The sequence below is a fragment of the Peromyscus eremicus genome, chromosome 6 (assembly GCF_949786415.1).
Source record: "Peromyscus eremicus chromosome 6, PerEre_H2_v1, whole genome shotgun sequence".
Lineage (NCBI taxonomy): Eukaryota > Metazoa > Chordata > Mammalia > Rodentia > Cricetidae > Peromyscus > Peromyscus eremicus.
In genome coordinates, this window is record NC_081421.1 from 63093293 (window position 1) to 63111299 (window position 18007).

Consider the following 18007-nt stretch of genomic DNA (forward strand, 5'->3'; position numbering starts at 1 on the left):
TAGGAAACCATGGAGAAACTGACTTGGCTGGCTTCTGAAAGGAGCATGAGTCAGGAGGGTGAGTCTGAGGAAGAGAACTCCCAAGAGGAGAACTCTGAGCCAGAAGAAGAAGAGGAAGAGGAGGCCGAAGGGATGGAAGCTTTGCAGAAGGAGGATGAAGTGAATGATGAAGCAGTTGGAGATGCTGCTGAGAAGCCCCCTTCTGCCTTGGCGTCACCCAAGACTGCTCCAGAAGTAGAGAGCAGCATAACCCCCGCAGGTGAGTGTAGCTGACCCCCTCGGAGGACAGGTTTCCCTTGGGTGCGCATAGTGTGCAGCTGACAGAGGAGCCAGAAGGCTCCAGGGAGGAGTCTCTCTCTCCTCCAGCTTTCCTTCCCCCAGACAGACTAGGGCGCTTCCTTTGAAAATCCAAAGACACAGGACGTTAGAATCCCATCAACACTTCATGTACATGAAGCTGCTCAGTGTTTTGTTTGTGGTTCCTGCTTCTTGTGTGCGTGAGGCTATGAGCTGTTTCACTCTCTTGGTCACTCCTTCACCTTCTTTTCTGTCTTTGGAGGCAGTGTCTTACTGTACAGCTCAGGTAATGTTCTTATGCTACCTCTCTCCCATCGTAGGTGTGGGCCCTCACACTAGCTTTCACCTTTTTTTCAAGCTACTGTAACAGTGTCTTCTGGTCTCCCAGTGACTTTTGACGTTCTTGTTGCACACTCGGAGTCATGCAATGGAAGCAGGGTTGTTCTGTCTACCACATTCCTAGACACTCTTTACCCTTCTTGTGCCGAGGTTGAGCTGGATTGATGGGTAGCACTGCGGAGGATCGCATAGTTACTAGGATTGAGAAAGACTCTTTTTCACATGTACTCCCAGGAGAGAGCATCAAAGCTGCTGGAAAAGGCCGAAGCAACCATCGAGCTCGAAACAAACGCGGAAGTCGGGCTCGGGCCAGCAAGGACACCTCCAAGCTGTTGTTGTTGTATGACGAGGACATTCTCGATCGAGACCCACTCAGGGAACAGAAGGACCTGGCCTTTGCACAGGCTTACCTCACCAGGGTAGGCAACACAGTTGCTATTCCTGCCTGTCTGTATGCGTGTGGCTGCTGCTTTGGGGGCAGAGGTTTTGAATGGAAATTTGTGACTAAGGCCGTAGCTCAGTGGTACCGTTTTTGTCTAGTATGGACAAGCCTGCCCAACACAACCCAAACCAAATTTTTTCTCTACTTCACAATAGTTTTTGTCTCTGCCTTACTTGCTGGCAATTGCCACAGAGTTCTCTGACAGCCTTGAAAGGAGACCTAGAAGAGTTCAGCCGTATTTGGGATGGTTGTCAGTGCCCCATCCTCATCCCATCTCTCTTTCACCCAGGGATTAGGAGAACAGTGATACTGCTCTCCCCAGTGCCAAGTTGTGACTTCACAGATTGCGCTGAGAGATGACCTTTAGTGAGCATTAGTGAGAAGAATGGTGGTTGGTATGCAGCCTGGAGAGCTGATCTCAAGGAGTGCACCATGGTCTTGTGTTGTCTCTTGGTACCCTGTGTGTCTTCCTTCTCAGTTAATAACCCAGCAAAATCCGGTACTTGGGGCGATCAGCATGCTGCTGCTACTACGATCTGTTATTATTTTATTAACATTCAAAGGTCAGCTACTATGTACCTTGGTATGACCCATATTAGAATCCATATACAAAACTACTCTTAATCTGCTTAAATCAGGGGCTCAAGTCAGGAAGGCAAGCTTAGCAATCCCAAGTTTTGTGGCTCTAGTCTCAAGAATGTAAAGGTTGTCCAGTAGCCCCTCTGAGAAAGGGAAGTCTGCCTTGCTTCTTCTTCTGTGTCTCTGTTAACCTGGGGTGAGAGGAGAGCCTGTGCATGATAACTCTGTGACCGTGACGCCTTCTCCCGTGTCCGTGCTTGTTCTGGATGCCCACAGAAGGGATGTTGACTATTTGAAGTCTTATATGTAGGTACGAGAGGCTCTCCAGCATGTCCCTGGCAAGTATGAAGATTTCCTTCAGGTGATCTATGAATTTGAGTCAAGTGCCCAGAGGCAGACTGCTGTGGATCTTTACAAAAGCTTGCAAACCCTACTCCAAGACTGGCCTCAGCTCTTGAAGGACTTTGCTGCTTTCCTGCTCCCTGAGCAAGCCCTGTCCTGTGGACTAGTAAGTAACTGGGTATAGACTGCAGAGCAGACAGGGCTGGAATACAGTCGAGCCACACCATTCCAGTCTTCTGATGGCTTCACTCGCCCTCACCCCATTTTCTAGAGTCTTCTTAGGCCTTTCTCTGTTCAGTTCTAACCTCCTGTCGTTTCCAAGGTGTTCTCTGTAGTACCCGCAGAGACTTCGGTAGTCATATGCCTCCCCGCTTCCTCTCTAGGGAAAAGTACCCGTTTTGATTCTTTTTTTTTTCTTTTTTCTTGTGTTTTTTCCTTTGTTTGAGACAGAGTCTCTATGTGTAGCCTTGATTGGCCTGGAACTCACTATATAGAATAGGCTAGCCTTGAACTCAGAGATCCTCTTGCCTCTACCTCTCAAGTGCTGGTATTAAAGATGTACACCACTATGTCCCAGTTCCTTTTACTAAATATTTTTTGAGTGTCAGGGAAAGACATAGACAAAGACTGTAGCAGTTAAAAATATTAAGATTTCTTTTAAGAGCTTTCATTTTCATGAATAAAGTTTGTTACAATACATAGATTTATAAAAATACTCACGTATGTACTACATGATCCTTTATGGTGATAATACCTCACAGAACACTAGAGTAAAAAAGACAGCAGTCGCCGAGTGGTGGTGGCGCCTTTAATCCCAGCACTTGGGAGGCAGAGCCAGGCGGATCTCTGTGAGTTCAAGGCCAGCCTGGTCTACAGAGCTAGATCCAGGACAGGCGCCAAAGCTACGTAGAGAAATCCTGTCTTGAAAAGAAAAAAAAAAAAAAGAATCCTCGTCTAAAAAAAAAGTTGGAGACTGAGTTGAAATGGGAGGAATGGCATGTTAGGCATGGTGACTCCTACGTACCATCCTTGTACTTGGAAGGCAAAGGCAGGATGGGAAGGATGAAGGGAGGGAGAGGAAGGGAAGGAGGGAGAGAGAAAACAGAGCAGTATTCCTAGACAACTTCCACTTGGTAGAAATTGGGGTGAAGGGCTGGGCGGTGGTGGCGAGTGCCTTTAATCCCAGCACTCGGGAGGCAGAGGCAGGTGGATCCCTGTGAGTTCAAGGCCAGCCTGGTCTATAGACAGAGATCCAGGACAGGCTCCAAAACTACACAGAGAAACCCTGTCTCCAAAAATCAAAAACCAAAAGAAAAAAGAAAAAAAAGAAATTGGAGTGATTTGTGCTCATTTGATGGTGGGTTAATTGTGAATAAAATATTCACCTTCCTTCTGGCATTATTGTGAGGATTAAATGAACATATATGCAAACATAAACTTGTAAACTGTGAAGTTCCTACTTGAGTTTGAGGATCTGATTTTATAGTCCATAAAATAAAGCAACAAATAACTTGAGAGATAACTATCTCTTTTACTTGTTTGTCTGAGAGAGTCTTACTGTGTACCCCAGGCTGACCTTGAACTCAATCTCTTACTAGTACTTGAGAAATACTTATCTATTGAGTCATTCCTTCACATCTTAATTCCTTGGGTTGATAATTCCCAGGATCCCACAGTGGGGCGTTAGGATTTTAACTAGAATTCTGTCATAACCAGTGCCTCTGGCCTGTTGTTCTTCGTTCTTCTCAGCTGTGTCCTGACTCTTTCTCGTCTTCCTTCCATTCTGGTAGTTTGAGGAGCAGCAGGCTTTTGAGAAGAGTCGCAGGTTCCTTCGGCAGCTGGAGATATGCTTTGCAGAGAACCCCTCACAGCACCAGAAGATCATCAAGGTTCTGCAAGGCTGTGCAGACTGTCTTCCTCAGGACACCACGGAGGTACTCTGTCCTTCATCCTGCTCATTTGTTTTTCCCTTAGCTTTATTTATGTGTATGAGTGTTTTATGTGCATGTATGCATACATAACCAGGCCTGGTGCCTGTCCAAGTTAGAAGAGGCATTGGATTCCTTGGGAGTTGAGTTACAGATGGTTGTGAACTACCGTGTGGTGCTGGGAACCTAACCCACGTCCTCTGCAAGCACAGTAGGTGCTCTTAACAGCTGAGCTGCCGCTGGCCCCCTAGTCTGCTTCCCTTCTATTGTCATTTCTCTCTCTGCCTAATGTAGTCCGTATCTTTTCCCTCTGGAAAAGTACCATAAACTAAGGCAGAAAGAGTGTTTTCTACTGAGCTCCAGTAGGAAGCACAGGCGCATGGAGGAATGGCTACTGGAGTCCAGAGCCTGACTCACCCTCACAAGCTCTGTAGGGCCATCAGTACATTGGAAGGGATTTTGAGGAAAGTGGATGGGGAAAACTCTGGACTCCTCATTTTGCTTCTTCAAGAGACCAGTCAGGCCGGAATGGAAAGTGCTGTCACTGGGAATTGCATTTCAGATCAATACTTTCCCTCCCCACCTCACTCACTCCCCTCTAGGCAAGCAAGCAGGGAAAAGCTTGAGAAGTCTTAGCTATCAAAGAAAGGATCCTTCCAAGCAGTGGTGACACACTCCTTTAATCTCAGCATGCAGGAGGCAGAGGCAGGTGGATCTCTGTGAGTTTGAGGCCAGCCTGGTCTACAGAGTGAGTTCCAGGACAGCCAGGGCTAGACAAAGAAAGTCTGTCTCAAGAAAATTAGAATGAGCCAGTAAGATGGCTTAGCTGATAAAGTTATTTGCTGCCAAGCCTAACTGATGCGTTATAAAAACTTGTGAGTCAGATATCAGGGTGATAACCTGAATGACCAGAGAAGCGGCAGAGAAGCAACCAGTGACCTCCTATCTCTCCTTCCTCTATCCAAAAAGGCTGAGACCCTCTCTAAGCCCTGTGCTACTACTTCCTGTCTCTCTATGCTCAGTCCTCCCAAACCTCTATGGTTGATTTTGGTCAGCTGGTAGCTAGTTCTGCCCTCTGATTCAAAACAAACTTTATTGTCAGTCTTGGGAATGTCAGAATGCAATCAAAATATCACAACGATCTAAATTCAATACCTAGGACTCCTATGAAAACCGACTCTAGCTTTCATATGTATGTACTGATTCCTAGAACTTGTCCTTTGACTCCCAAAGGTGTACTGTGGCATGGGTACATCCACAGACAGACAGACAGACACACACACACACACCTAACTAACAAATAAATATATGTAATCTAAAAATAAGAGAGTTTAAAAAAAAGCTTGACCCCATGTAGAAGGCAGACTGTGGTCCCATATGGGACTGGTTTGAGTGAAGTCTAGGAAGATTCTCCATCATTAGCCTTCCCAACTCTCTTCAGCTCAAGACCCAGATGTGGCAGCTCCTCAAAGGCCATGACCACCTGCAGGATGAGTTCTCCATCTTTTTTGATCATCTGCGCCCAGCAGCTAGCCGGATGGGTGACTTTGAAGAGATCAATTGGACTGAAGAAAAAGAGTATGAGGTACAGGCCCTGAGGTTATCCAGGGGAAGGCTGTCTGCTGGAGGGGTTGGCCCAGTCTGCTTTAGTGCCTACAATTCTTGTTTAGTTTGATGGCTTTGAAGAAGTGATACTCCCTGATGTGGAAGAGGAAGAGGAGCCTGTCAAGGTGTCCACAGCCTCAAAGAGCAAGAGGAGAAAAGAGATTGGGGTCCAGAATCATGATAAGGTATACATGTTTTTGGGAAATACCTGCTTTTCATGACTCAAGCCTTGGATTAAACTCTGCATATATCCATGCTACATATAGGATAGCTCACAGTATTAAGACTGGAGATAATCATGGGTGAGGCTGTAAAGAACCCATGAGGCTTCGTTAGAAGGAATCATAGCCAGGGGTATTCCTGCAAGTTCAAAGCTAGCCTAGGCTATATGGTGATATCAGATCTCAAAAAAAAAAAGGGACAAAAAAAGGTGCTAGATAGATGGCTCAATGGTTAAGAGCGCTGATTGCTTTTCCAGAGGTCCTGAGATCAATTCCCACCACCTATAATGAGATCTGGTGCTCTCTTTTGGCCTGCAGGAACACATGCAGGCAGAACATTATATATATGATAAATAAATAAACAAATCTCCAAAAAATAAAAAAATAAAAACCAGATAGTAGTTCATGCTTGCTTTTTTCCCTAGCTCAGAGCTGCCCTTTTTCTTACCTTTGGGTTTTAATTTTTCAATTTTTGCCCATGGAAGGAAATAGAATCCTCTAACGATAAACATAGCAGTGTATTACTGTGTGGCAGCATGTAGATTATTAATTAGTGCGTATAATTTTCATAGTAATCCTGAGGAAGGTTTTATTTATATAACTAAAGTACAGAGAAGCTATTATCAGAGTGACCTCTTCAAGTGTCTGTGCTGGGACATCGACGTAGGTGACTTAGTTCCAGCTCTGGAGTCTGTTCACATTGAGCACAGAAAGAGCCTTGGGTAAAAGTACTTGAGCCAGTGGGTAAAAGTACTTGGCCAAGCCTGATGCCTAGAGTTTGGTCACCAGAACCCATATGATCAGGCTGTTCTCTGACCTCCATGCACGTGCTGTGACAAGCGTGTGCACAGATATAGTTAGAAAAATCGGTGTGTAGGAATATATCCATGTGCTTGCAGGTGACCACAGAGACCCCAAGAAGGTGTAGGGTTTCCTGTAGCTGAGGTAATGGTGGTTTATGCACCTCCTGATTTGGGGACTCCTGAACTCAAGTCCTATGCAAGAGCAGTACAGAATTGTTCTTACTGCTGCACCACTGCTTCCCCCCAGATCCGTCTATTTTTAAAGATACTCATTATTATTACTATTATTATTATTTGAAATAGAGTCTCTATGTAGTCCTGGCCCTGGAACTATGTAGACCAGGTTGGCCTCAAAGTCAGAGATCTACATGCCTGTATTCTGAGTGCTGGGATTAAGGCATGGGCCACTATACCCAGCTTTTTTTTTTTTTTTTTTTAATTTACATACTTTGTTGGGGTGGGGGCTACACATGTACCATGGAACATATGTGAAGGTCAGAGGACAACTTGTAGGTATTTTCTCCTACCATTTGGGTACCAGGATTAAACTCAGGTCCTCAGGCCTCCAGCAGGTTCCTTTAATCACTGAGCCATCTCACTAGCCCAAGAGGAAGGCTTTTTGTTGTTTTGGTTCTTTTCTTGGTTTTTTTGAGACAGGTTTTCTCTATATAGTCCTGGCTGTCCTGGATCTCACTCTGTAGCCCAGGCTGGCCTCAAACTCAAGAGATGCACCTGCCTCTGCCTCCCGAGTGCTGGGATTAAAGGTGTGTCTTGGCTTATTAAGTGAAGAGTCACTATACAAAGCCCTGTAGAGAGCACATAAGAGGACAGAAAGTCAGTAAATGGGATCTCACTTTGGAGCTCTCCAGTGCATTTCCTCAAAATCTGTTTGACTTAAGTCTGCCCCAGGCCTGTGGGCTGCTGCTTTCTTTGGATCATTGTGGATTCTTTCAAGATTCATAACAGGCTGATGTTGAGGTTGGGTCAGTGACCTCCAGGGTGATAAGATGGTACATTAGAAAAGAGTGAGTGGAGGGCTGGAGAGATGGCTCAGAGGTTAAGAGCACTGACTGCTCTTCCCGAGGTCCTGAGTTCAATTCCCAGCAACCACGTGGTGGCTCACAACCATTTGTAAAGAGATCTGGCGCCCTCTTCTGTATACATAATAAATAAATAAATCTTTTTTTTTTTTTTTTTTTTTAAAGGAAGACTGAGTGGAAAGGGCATCTTCATAACTCAGGCCTTTCAACTCAGCTCTGTTTCTTGGTTCTGAAAATCCTAGGCAACTAATCAAGCTGGGGTATCTTGTAGGAGACTGAATGGCCTGAAATGGCCAAGGACTGTTCCTGTTTCTGCCATGAGGGTGGTCCTGATTCTAAGCTGAAGAAAAGCAAGAGGAGAAATTGTCACTGCAGCAGCAAGGTGAGGAAGGTGCTTAGTATGCTGGAACTGCCTAGGCCGTACTGTGCAGGTGCTGGTTGGGTTTGTTGTGGTGGTGATTCGTGCCAGTGTGGGTGTTTTTGTTTTGTTTTTTTTTTCTCTTTCTTTTAAGATAGGGTCTCTCTACATAGCCCAGGCTGTCTTGGAACTCACTATGTAGATGAGGCTGGCCTCAAACTCAAAGAAATCCTCCCTCTGCCTCTAAAGGTATGTGCCAACATGCCTGTTTAGATGCTGTTTTCCTACTACAGATTTATGTCTTCTTGAACTTAGAAAGTGAACACATGTATCAGATTATATGCAGTACACACACATGGGCACATATATAAAACAAAAGGACCCTTTTACAAACCCAAAGTGAAACCAGGTGCCTGCCCTGTAAGCCTAGCACTAAAGAGGTAGAAACAGGAAGATCAGAAGTTCAAGGTTATCCTCAACTACACAGCAAGTGTGAAACCACCATGGGATATATAACACCCTCTCTCAAAACAAAACTAACAAAAGAAATGTCAGGTAGATTTTGCTTTTGTTGTTTGTTTTTTTGTCTTCAGATAGTGGCTTATTACATAGTGCAGGTTGACTTCAAACTCACTGTCCTCCTGTCTCTGTGCTCTCAGCGTTGGGACTACTGGCATGAATCACAGCAGTCCATTTTATGTGGTACTGTGATCAATTCCAGGGTTCTTTGTATGGCAGGCAAGTACTCCACCAATTGAGCAACATCTCTACTCTAGCTTTTCTGGGTGGCAATAGTTAGTTTTAAAGATTTACTTATTCATTGTGGATACAGTGTTCTGTCTGCGTGTATGCCTGCAGGCCAGAAGAGGGTGCCAGATCTCATTATGGATGGTTGTGAGCCACCACGTGGTTGCTGGGGATTGAACTCAGGACCTCTGGAAGGGCAGCCAGTGCTCTTAACCACTGAGCCATCTCCCCAGCCCCTTGTATTTTTGAGATAAGGTCTCTTGTAGCCATTGCCAGCCTCAAATTTACCATGTAGCCAGTTCACCTTGAATTCCTGCCTCCACTACTTAACTGCTAGGATCAGTTGCATTTTGCTTTTTAAATTATTTCTTTCTTTTCATTTTATGTGCATTGGTGTTTTGCCTGCATGCATGTCTGTGAGGGTGTCAGATTCCCTGGCACTGGAGTTACAGACAGTTGTCAGCTGTCATGTGGGTAACTGGGAATTGAACCTCTGGAAGGGTACCCAGTGCTCTTAACCATTGAGCCATCTCTTCAGCCCCCTACAGTTACATTTTGCTTTTTAAAGAGAGTCTTTGATTTGAAGAAATTACAGTCCACACCTGTAATCATAAAACTTTGTAGGCAGAGACAGGAAGCTGGGAACTAAGATCCTATATCGCATGTTCCAGGCGGCCAGGGCTACATAGAGACCCTGTCTTAAAAAAAAACTAGTGGCTGAAGAGACAGTTCAGCAGTTAAGAACCTGGCTGATCTTCTAGGGGACTTGGGGTTCTATTCCCTGCACCTACATGGCAGTTCACAACTGTCTATTATTCCAGTTCCAGAGGATCCATTGCCTTCTAGCCTCTGTTAGCAGTATAGGCACATGGTATACCATACATGCAAACAGTCTTATGATATGCAGAAAATAAAAATAAACAAAATCTTCAGAAAAACCCAGATAAATAAAATAGAATCCCTTGAGTAATACTTGTGGAAAGGGAAATAAAAGCACACTTCAAGCATTTCCCCTAGACTTGTTACTGTCTGAGGCTATTCTCTGTGTAGTTCATGCTGACCTCATGTTCTTCTTGCCCTAAGCTTGGTGTCATTATCGTTACAGGTATGCCCACACTGGACACTTAGGGCTTCTTTTCTTTAAGTCAAATAAACCTGTGAGCAAAACAGACTAAAGATAACTTTGGTTCTGCAGAGTGAGTTCATTGGCACACAAACGCAGTCCTCTGAAGCATGCTGGCTAATGTGCTGAGGAGCAACACGGGCTGCACCTTGGAGGCCTGAAACATGGGCAGGTCAGGACGTTTTTAACCTAGAGCCCCCTTGCAGGTCTGTGACAGCAAATGTTGTAAGAGCAAGGAGGCCCTCGAGCTGGTGGGCAGTACCCCCCTCCAAGAGGCCAGCTCTATGCCCGGAAGTAAGGACGCAGGACAAGGCAAGGACATGCTGGAAGAGGAAGCCCTGGAGGAGCAGGAGAATACTGCAGCAACCCAGATTAGGACTGGCAAGGCCACCAGAAAGGGAGAGACACCCATTCCAGGTGAGTAACCTGACTACCAAGCTAGGACTTCCCTCCTCCTGTGTCAGCCTCATTTCTCTACACTGCAGGAAGCCTGATGGGCCGGGCTAAATGGCAACCCCTTTTCCCTTTCATCTTTCCCACGAAAAACCGTTAGGAAACCTGGCAGTGGTGGCACTTGGGAGGAAGGGACAGGCGGATCTCTGAGTTTCAGGCCAGCTTGGTCTGCAGAGTGAGTTCCAGGACAGCCAGGGCTAAATAGTGAGACCTTGTCTCAAAAATAACAAAACAAAGATTCCTGACATCTTCTCCTAGTCTTGTTTTGTCCTTTGCTTGGTGGCTCCCCATTACCTCCACCGTCTTTCCAATGGAACTGTTCTAGTAGCTCCCCAGACTTGTGATTTTCAGTGTACACCTGATCCCCACATTCCTCCCCTGCAGGGTCAACAGCAGGGAGTACTTTGCTGAACTCTGCAGAAGTGACTCTCATGGAGCAGCCCTTGGAGGGTCCAACATTTTGTTCACCAGAGACTCCTCGGCTTCCTCCTCAGACTGGAGTTGTACTCTCTGTCAGGAGAAACCAGGCTGGGCCTGACGTTGTCTCCTGCCTTGGTACATCCACCATACTTCCTGAAGAGGGTGAGGACCAAAAGGCAGCTGCTAATTCAGAGACTACCATGTCACTCCCAGATGCATCAGAAACCGAGACACAGCCAGGCATTGTGGAGCTCCCTGCTTCCTCGAGGACCAGAGAGGCAGGGAGAAGACACACCTACGGGAAAGCAGGTTCTCAGAGCTGGCTACTTGAGGGCAGAGTTGAGGCAAAGACAGACCACACGGTGGCCTCTGTCTGTGGAACTTCATCAGGAGTCGATGTCTCAGCAATCACTCCTAAAACTGCCAGAGGGGTCATGGCTGAAGATAGTGGAACCCAAGGCAAGGGTCCAGAGGGGACTCTGCCAAAAGCCTCCGAAGCTACCGTCTGTGCCAACAACAGCAAGGTCAGCTCCACCGGGGAGAAGGTTGTACTGTGGACAAGGTAGGTAAAGACGAGCTGTGTTTGCAGAGTGTAACACGATCCCAGCAGACCCTCAGGCCTAACCATGCTGCCTGGATTACAGGGAAGCTGACCGAGTGATTCTCACCATGTGCCAGGAGCAGGGTGCACAGCCTCACACCTTCAGCATTATCTCTCAGCAGCTGGGAAATAAGACCCCTGTGGAGGTGAGGTGGGAAGGGGCGATGATGATGGGGAACAAAGGCAAGAGGATGGGACAACGGGGTTTACAGTCAGAAGGAGACAGGATTTTCACTGTGTCCCTGGCTACCCTAGAACCATGTACATCAGGTTGGCCTTGAACTCAGTGATCCATCTGTCCCTCCCTCCTGATTGCTGGAATTAAAGGTGTGTATCACCTCTAGTTTTGTTACTTGGGGCACTCTCCTATCTGTACAGAAGACACTCACTCTGTATGGTAAGCGGGTGCCCAGTTCATCATGAGACTGGAACCGTGAGCACAACCCTTTCCTTTGCTAGGTCTCCCACCGTTTCCGAGAACTCATGCACCTCTTCCACACAGCCTGTGAGGCCGGCTCGGAGGATGAGGACGATGCCACCAGCACGAGCAATGCAGACCAGCTCTCTGACCATGGGGACCTGCTGTCCGAAGAAGAGCTGGACGAATGAGACCCTGGGACGGTATGGGTGTCATCTGCCAGCACCAAACCAACAGCCTTCTGTGGGAGGGTGAACTGTGAACTGCTGTGGATCTAAGGACAGAGTCAGTCTGGAGATAGCTCTGTGGCCTGTGTCTCTCTCAGGGACCTCAGTGAGGACCTTACAAACTCTCTGTAACTAGCACAGAAGGAGATAGCACACATGGGCTTGGCTCCTGGTCTGGTGATCTCAGTGTTTTCAAATGGACAAATGCCTAGGTCATGTAGCAGGTTCCAACACACTGGGTTCCCGCACCCAGCAGCTTTTATTACAAATTATCTCCCTAATGCCCCTCCCTGGAACTTCAGTTGGAAAGGCTGTCACCCTCCTGGTAACACTGGGCCAGGCTGTATAAGTCCTGCAGCAGCTCTTCCATGTCATCCTGCTCCACCCCAGCATCCATGAAGCTAGCCCAGCGCCGCAGGTCAAGTCTGGTGAGCTCTTCCGCCAAATCTCCCAGGGTCTGGTGCAAGGATGAAGATGAGCGCAGGGCCCCAAACACAGGGATGCTCTGCACTGCTGCAGATGGAGAGAGAATTGATGCTGAGTGGACTGGATTCTGCTCTAGCACTGGTAGACTGGCGGTGAAGTTCAGCAGGCAAGCGTGGTTGCCGTCTGGTGTGCCAGTAAGTACTCCAGAGCAGCTTGTAGTCGAGTAGAGGAATGCTCAACTGTGAACTTTTCTTTAGCACTTTTAATTCAAGAAGAGAAAGAGTAAAACTGCTCCTGTGTAACGGAAGTGTTAGTTTTCTTCATGTCTTACCTGCGCCCTTGGGGGGGCCGTCCAGGGCCAGTCCCTTGTGACTTAAGCCTGAGAAGAGGTGTGGGTAAGGAGGGGCCACTCGGCAGGGAGTCAGCAGCAGATACGATGAGCTGCAGGTAGAGAGTGGTGATTCAGGGAGCAGGGAGGCAAAGGCTGCTGGGTGCAAAGGCTGCAGGCAGCCTGCAGAAAAAGGCAAGTGGGATACTGACCTTAAAACTCTAGGATGGTGCTGTTGTAAATACTGGGCCAAGACTTCTTCTCCAGAGGCACATGCATGGAGAGCGGAAGGCAAAGGCGTTCCTGGGCTGAGCTTACTGCCAGAACAGAGCCAAACCCACATTTACTCTTTGACGGCATGAGTGGAAGCTAAGAATTTGTACATTCTTGGACCATCAATTCATCAGCCCAGGGCTTGTTTTTAACATGAGGCATTTATGGTGGTAGGAAGAAAGTGTCCCATTAGAATGCCTAGACATTAGGGAGACAAAGACATGAGCAAGTCTTACAAGGGCCTCTCAAGAACCCAGTCTTTACCTGGTGTGGTTTGCTCTGTCTATACCCCTCAGCACCACTGACTGGGCAAAGCATCGACTTCCAGCAGAATGCCCACAAGCAGACAGTGGGGTCCATGGGGTGGCTCCTCCCAGCTGCACCAGGATGTCAGGAAGTGACTGCCCTGGAACCAGTGGGAAGGGGATGATTGCTTCTGCTGTCACCACCTAGAGACCAGGAGGGATCGGGTTACAGAGCCTTTCCTCACTCTGGCCCAGCCCCTTGGAAAGCTTCTTACCTTTCTCCCCGAGAAACTCAGCAGGTCAGCCAAATGAGCCATGGGAACCATGGAGGAACGCAGGCGATAGGGAGCAGTGACCGTGTCCAGGGCTGTAGCCAGGATGGCGCTACAGTGGAAGGGCAGAGTGGCCTGTCAGGTGGGACAGGAGGGGAACACTGGGTCATCTGGGTGTGGAAAAACGTGGGGGCAAAGCAGCAAGCGCAGAGATCCAGGGAATGAAGTAAGGCTGTTTCTCCTGAGGCTGGACAAACATGAGGTGCTAAAAGGTCAACTTCAAGCTGGGAACCCGACTAGGTATTAAAAATGCTTCCCAAGTATATGCTGGGGTCCTAGGTTCAGTCCCTAGCAACACACGTCACAGGGGTTAGAGAGAAGGAGCAGAACCACGTAAACAGGCTGACACAAACCGAGCTTCGAGCCTTACGTCATAGTGTAGGTAAGGGAAGTTGGCAGGCGGCTTGGGTCGCAGGCCCAGGTTCCCTCCCAGGGATAAGGGACAGACAAAAGAGCTGTACCCAGTCAGGTTCACCAGACCAAATGCTGTGTTTAAGAGACGATAGATATTCTTCTGGGGCTCCTGGTAAAAGAAACGAGAGTGGTTTGCTCCACACACCTTCCTCAGTGGGGTCCTCTCCTTCCCACCAACTCCGCCGTTTCGCTTCCAGCTTCCACTCACCCCAAGATTGTGGGGACCAGGGAGTAGACCCCATGTTATTACCCCCCGTCCTGAGTACTCGTCCTGCAGTAACTCTGCAGTCTTGGCACCTACTCCAGAGAAGCCATCGTGCAGGTCACACAGGATCTGGAAGCCCTGGAAGAAAGATGAAGGCCAACAGAAAGTAGACTGCAGGATAAGAAGAGCTTTTGCCCCAGCATGCATCTCGCCTCAGAGAGCTACCTGCAAGTAGTCACATTCTTCCACATAGAAGTGCAGTCTGTCCTCCAGCTCTTCCAGGTATCTGGGCTCCTTCAGGACACTCTCTCCTTGGCCGAAAGCCTCCAGCCGACCTGTTTCACTACCAGAAATCACCATGGTAGAAGACTCGGGCCTGCCCTCAACTCCTCAGTCTGCTGTTGTAGAGGGGGCAGGTGAGCTGGGCTCCAGCCTCTGGAGTCCCCTTACCCGTCATGGTTGTACTTCTGGATCACGCAGATGCTCCGCGGATGGAGATGCACTCTGAGGAAGTCTGACCAGACTCTGATGCTGTTCTCTAGGGATAAATGGGTTTGGATTTGTACCAGGGATGACTAGTGGGCAGCCATCCCCCAAGTCCCTGCTCTGTTCAGTCTCCAGCCTCAAGGGATAGCTCACCTTTGCCATTTTGGAGAGGTTTGGCCCTCCAGACACCATCAGTACTCAGAACTCCCTGGGAAGGGTGAGAAAACTGACATTTAGTTCTAGGAAGGTCTCCTGTATCATGGGTTTATCTTATGTGTGCCCCTGTGAATTTATGTGCACCACAGGCATGAGGTGCCCAAAGCTGGAAGAGGAGTTAAATCCCCAGGAACTGGTTACAGGTTGTTGTAAGCTGCCCAACGGGCATTAGGACAAACTCAGGGTCCTCTGTACGAACAGCTAGGACTCTTAACCTCTGAGCCAGATTACAGGTTCCTGCCAGTTTAGAGCCAAAGCTGCTTTTTCCAAAAAAAAGAAAAAAAAGAAAAAACCAAAACGAGTGTTTCTAGGGCATTTACAGTGACTAGACTTCATCTTTTCTGCTCCACACAGCTACTTAGCTTGCAGTAGGTTTAAAGGTTTGGGGCAGAGCCCATCACCTCTGCGCTCAGAAGGTCCTGGAGGTTAGGGTTCTTTGGGTATGCTTCTTCTCTGTGTGTGGTGAGCTTTCCTTGCCTGAAAAAGAGTGGAGATTAAGTAAAGGTGTCCCTTTGATGATCTCTCCAGCCTTCTATGCACACACACCGGACCCCTCACCCTCTCTCATACATCAGATACACACCATGCTACTGCAGCCTCTAGCTGCCGGTCCTTGTAGAGAGCACCTTCTTCCTTTAGTGTGTTCAGACTGCCTGCACAGAAAGAAAAGAAGCAAAGCCTAGAGGATAATCTCCTCCCTCAGACTAACCTGTTGTGGCAGTGTCTATGGCACGTGGCAACTTTTTGTTTTGCTTTTGAGATGAGGTCTTCCTATGCATCCCTGAATGGTTTACACTGTGTAGACCAAGTTGGTCTTGAATGCAGAGATCTACCTGCCTCTGCTGGGATTAAAGGCGTGTCCAACCGCGCGGAGCAATGTGCTTGGCCTTTTAAAGCCTACTTGGATATACGTTAGATGGGATGGGTAATCTGGACTCCATCTTTCTGTCAGTAGCTTAACTGTACACTGCCCATTCCAGAGCCAGCTCTAGAGTTGAATAGTCTTGCTTTCCAGCGTCCTCTGGGGGCCTGTCCCAGGTGTGGGTTCTCCTGTGAACTAATGCTAAGGGCCTCACACACAAAACGACACAACGTGGCTGAGCTCCGCCACCGCCTCACCTTTCAGATCCATGAGGATGAGTCGCGGCGTATAGGTTTCCTGGCCATGTAGCGTCCGACCGGTTCGGTACAGGACGTCAGGGCACAGCTCCCCCGGCGACTCTTCGCCATCCATCGAATATCTGAGCGCAGCATCCTGCAGGGTGCAGAGCGCTGAGCGGAGTGGGAAGGAGGGCCGTGTACCTTCTGCAGGGAGCGCCGGGCCGCCGCTAGGGGACTGACCTGCTGGTTCCACCAGTGGGCCCCGACGAAACCCGCGAAATGTCCCAACTGCAGCGTGAGCACCTCGCGGGCCCCGCCCGCCATGCCGCCGTGGCTGCGCAGCACTCCACCGGCCCGGGCCGCGGGGACCCAGGGGCGGGCCCCGCGCCCTATTGGCGCTTGAGCACGTGCTTCCCCGTTGGCTACACGATTCGTTAGTCTCCGAGAAGCGGCCTAGGCCCCGCCTCTTCCTCTCCTGAGTTGCCGGAAGCTGCTGCGTCCCCGCTGGCGTCATGCCATTCCCTCTGGACTTCCGAGGGCGCCTTTTTTGGCCAAGGTCATGGAAGGGTCTCTCTCTCTCATGTTTCTGTCACTCTTCTCGCAGATGCCTCCCTCCCCTAGGTAATAATTCACGCGAGAAAAAAACCTGACGAGGAACTCGAGGCTCCTCTGAATCCTCCCACTCACCACCTTACCCCACCCCTAAGGTCCCAGCCTGGCTAAACCAGTGGCCATCTATCTGCTGCTGTTACATTATGGAAAAGATTGTAGTCCCCTTTTGGCATGTACAGATGTTTCATTTGCACTTCTGCGCTGTTTTTATTTACTTTTTAATTTGATTTGTTATTTGAGTTATTTTTGGAGACAGGCTCACTGTGCAGACCCAGGCTGGCTTCAAACTCACAGAGATCCTCAGGCCTCTGCTTCCCGAATGCTGAGATTAAAGGCATGTGCTACTAATAAGGCTGGGGACATCCTTTTATGTATTTATAAGTTTTTTTGGATATCCAGTTTGCAAAGAATTTCCAAGCCGCATGTGATGGCACAAACCTGTGATCCCTGTTCTTGGAAGTGGAGGGAGACCAGATCAATTCTTAGCTCCATATCTAGTTGAAGGCTCACTTGGGCTACTTGAGAGACCATGTCTAAGGTACAAAACAAACTCAACAGATTATTATTCCCAAATGTCTTGCTTATTTTTTTTGGGGGGGGGGGAGTGGCTGTCTGGTATTTATAGCAGTAATTATTCTGAACATAAATCCATTGTTAGTAAAACCTATAGAAAATACTTGCCTGGTGGTGGTGATGCATGCCTTTGATCCCAGCACTCTGGAGGCAGAGCCCGGTGGATCTCTGTGGGTTCGAGGCCAGCCTAGTCTGCAGAGCGAGATCCAGGACAGGCACCAAAACTACAGAGAAACCCTGTCTCGAGGAAAAAAAAAAATACCTTCTATTGAACAGCATTTTGTCTTTATGACTATGACATCTGTTTTATGCTTTGGTGTGATCAGTTTTTAATATTTGTGTGCGGGTGTGTTCAACCCACAGCATTTGTAAGTCAGAAAGCAAGTGGAGGGAATTGGTTCTGTAGGGCCGGGTGGGTCCTCAGGTTCAAACTCTGGTCTTCAGGCTTAGCAGCAAGCACTTCTTACATTGAGCCCTCTGCCTGGGCCCGTTTCTTTATTCATACTTACATTTTTATTTGGGGTTTGTCGTGAGAATTCCTTTTCTGGGAACATCTACTACTATATCCTGTACGTGTAAGAAATGTTGAATAACCATGTTTTCTTTCAAACTCAATAAAACAAACTGTGCTTGAGTGGTTGTGCTTGTGACCCCGAGAATATTTCCAGCACAAAGGATTCTGCCAGATATATATGGCTATGACAAGCTTCAAGTTCATCAGTTACAGATGAGCAGGAGGCATCAGGCCCCGCTGTCCCCTAGCTGGTGGTGGGTGCCTGCTTGTCCTCTTGAAACTGAAACTCACCTAGTGTATGACTCAGCTCCATGACCTAAGGAAACATGCAGTCTTATC

At 48.1% G+C, this 18007-nt stretch overlaps 2 protein-coding genes across 12 annotated transcripts in view; one reads left to right on the plus strand and one right to left on the minus strand.

Moving 5' to 3' along the window:
- Positions 1-12676, plus strand: part of LOC131913179 (GON-4-like protein) — a 62870-nt gene extending 50194 nt beyond the window's left edge. For 7 of the 9 annotated variants that reach the window (XM_059265631.1, XM_059265636.1, XM_059265634.1 and 4 more), the window contains one exon: positions 4-426. In XM_059265631.1, the coding sequence (XP_059121614.1) occupies positions 4-273 (270 nt within the window). In that variant the 3' untranslated portion in view covers positions 274-426. Of the gene's footprint in view, positions 1-3; positions 428-870; positions 1056-1967; positions 2166-3789; positions 3934-5368; positions 5513-5597; positions 5718-7867; positions 7979-10030; positions 10242-10661; positions 11260-11341; positions 11445-11757 lie in introns of those variants that run through there. The other 2 variants (XM_059265640.1, XM_059265637.1) reach the window with 2 other exon arrangements.
- Positions 12169-16380, minus strand: Msto1 (misato mitochondrial distribution and morphology regulator 1). Of its 3 annotated transcripts, none has more exons than XM_059265642.1 (14): positions 16210-16380; positions 15988-16123; positions 15452-15521; positions 15270-15345; positions 14806-14860; positions 14617-14704; positions 14392-14509; positions 14212-14304; positions 13918-14070; positions 13491-13622; positions 13235-13419; positions 12910-13014; positions 12701-12810; positions 12169-12456 (listed from the first exon to the last, which is right to left on the minus strand). In XM_059265642.1, exons 1-14 carry the CDS (start codon positions 16291-16293, stop codon positions 12242-12244), a joined length of 1620 nt encoding a protein of 539 aa, XP_059121625.1. In that variant the 5' UTR covers positions 16294-16380; the 3' UTR covers positions 12169-12241. The 3 variants fall into 3 exon arrangements, with proteins under 3 accessions (XP_059121625.1, XP_059121624.1, XP_059121626.1); XM_059265641.1 differs by having other exon boundaries at positions 14170-14304; positions 16210-16379; XM_059265643.1 differs by lacking the exons at positions 14806-14860; positions 15270-15345; positions 15452-15521; positions 15988-16123; positions 16210-16380 and having other exon boundaries at positions 14170-14304; positions 14392-14501.
- Positions 16381-18007: the final 1627 nt, after the last annotated feature.

What these genes read in the sequence shown, in the direction of transcription:
- Msto1 (XM_059265641.1), bottom strand. Translation starts at nt 16,293, where the DNA reads ATGGCGGGCGGGGCCCGCGAGGTGCTCACGCTGCAGTTGGGACATTTC. An exon ending in CCCACTGGTGGAACCAGCAG is followed by an intron (nt 16,124 to 16,209) that starts GTCAGTCCCCTA and finishes TGCACCCTGCAG; the next exon opens with GATGCTGCGCTCAGATATTC. An exon ending in CGGCCCCCCCAAGGGCGCAG is followed by an intron (nt 12,457 to 12,700) that starts GTAAGACATGAA and finishes CTCCATCTGCAG; the next exon opens with CAGTGCAGAGCATCCCTGTG.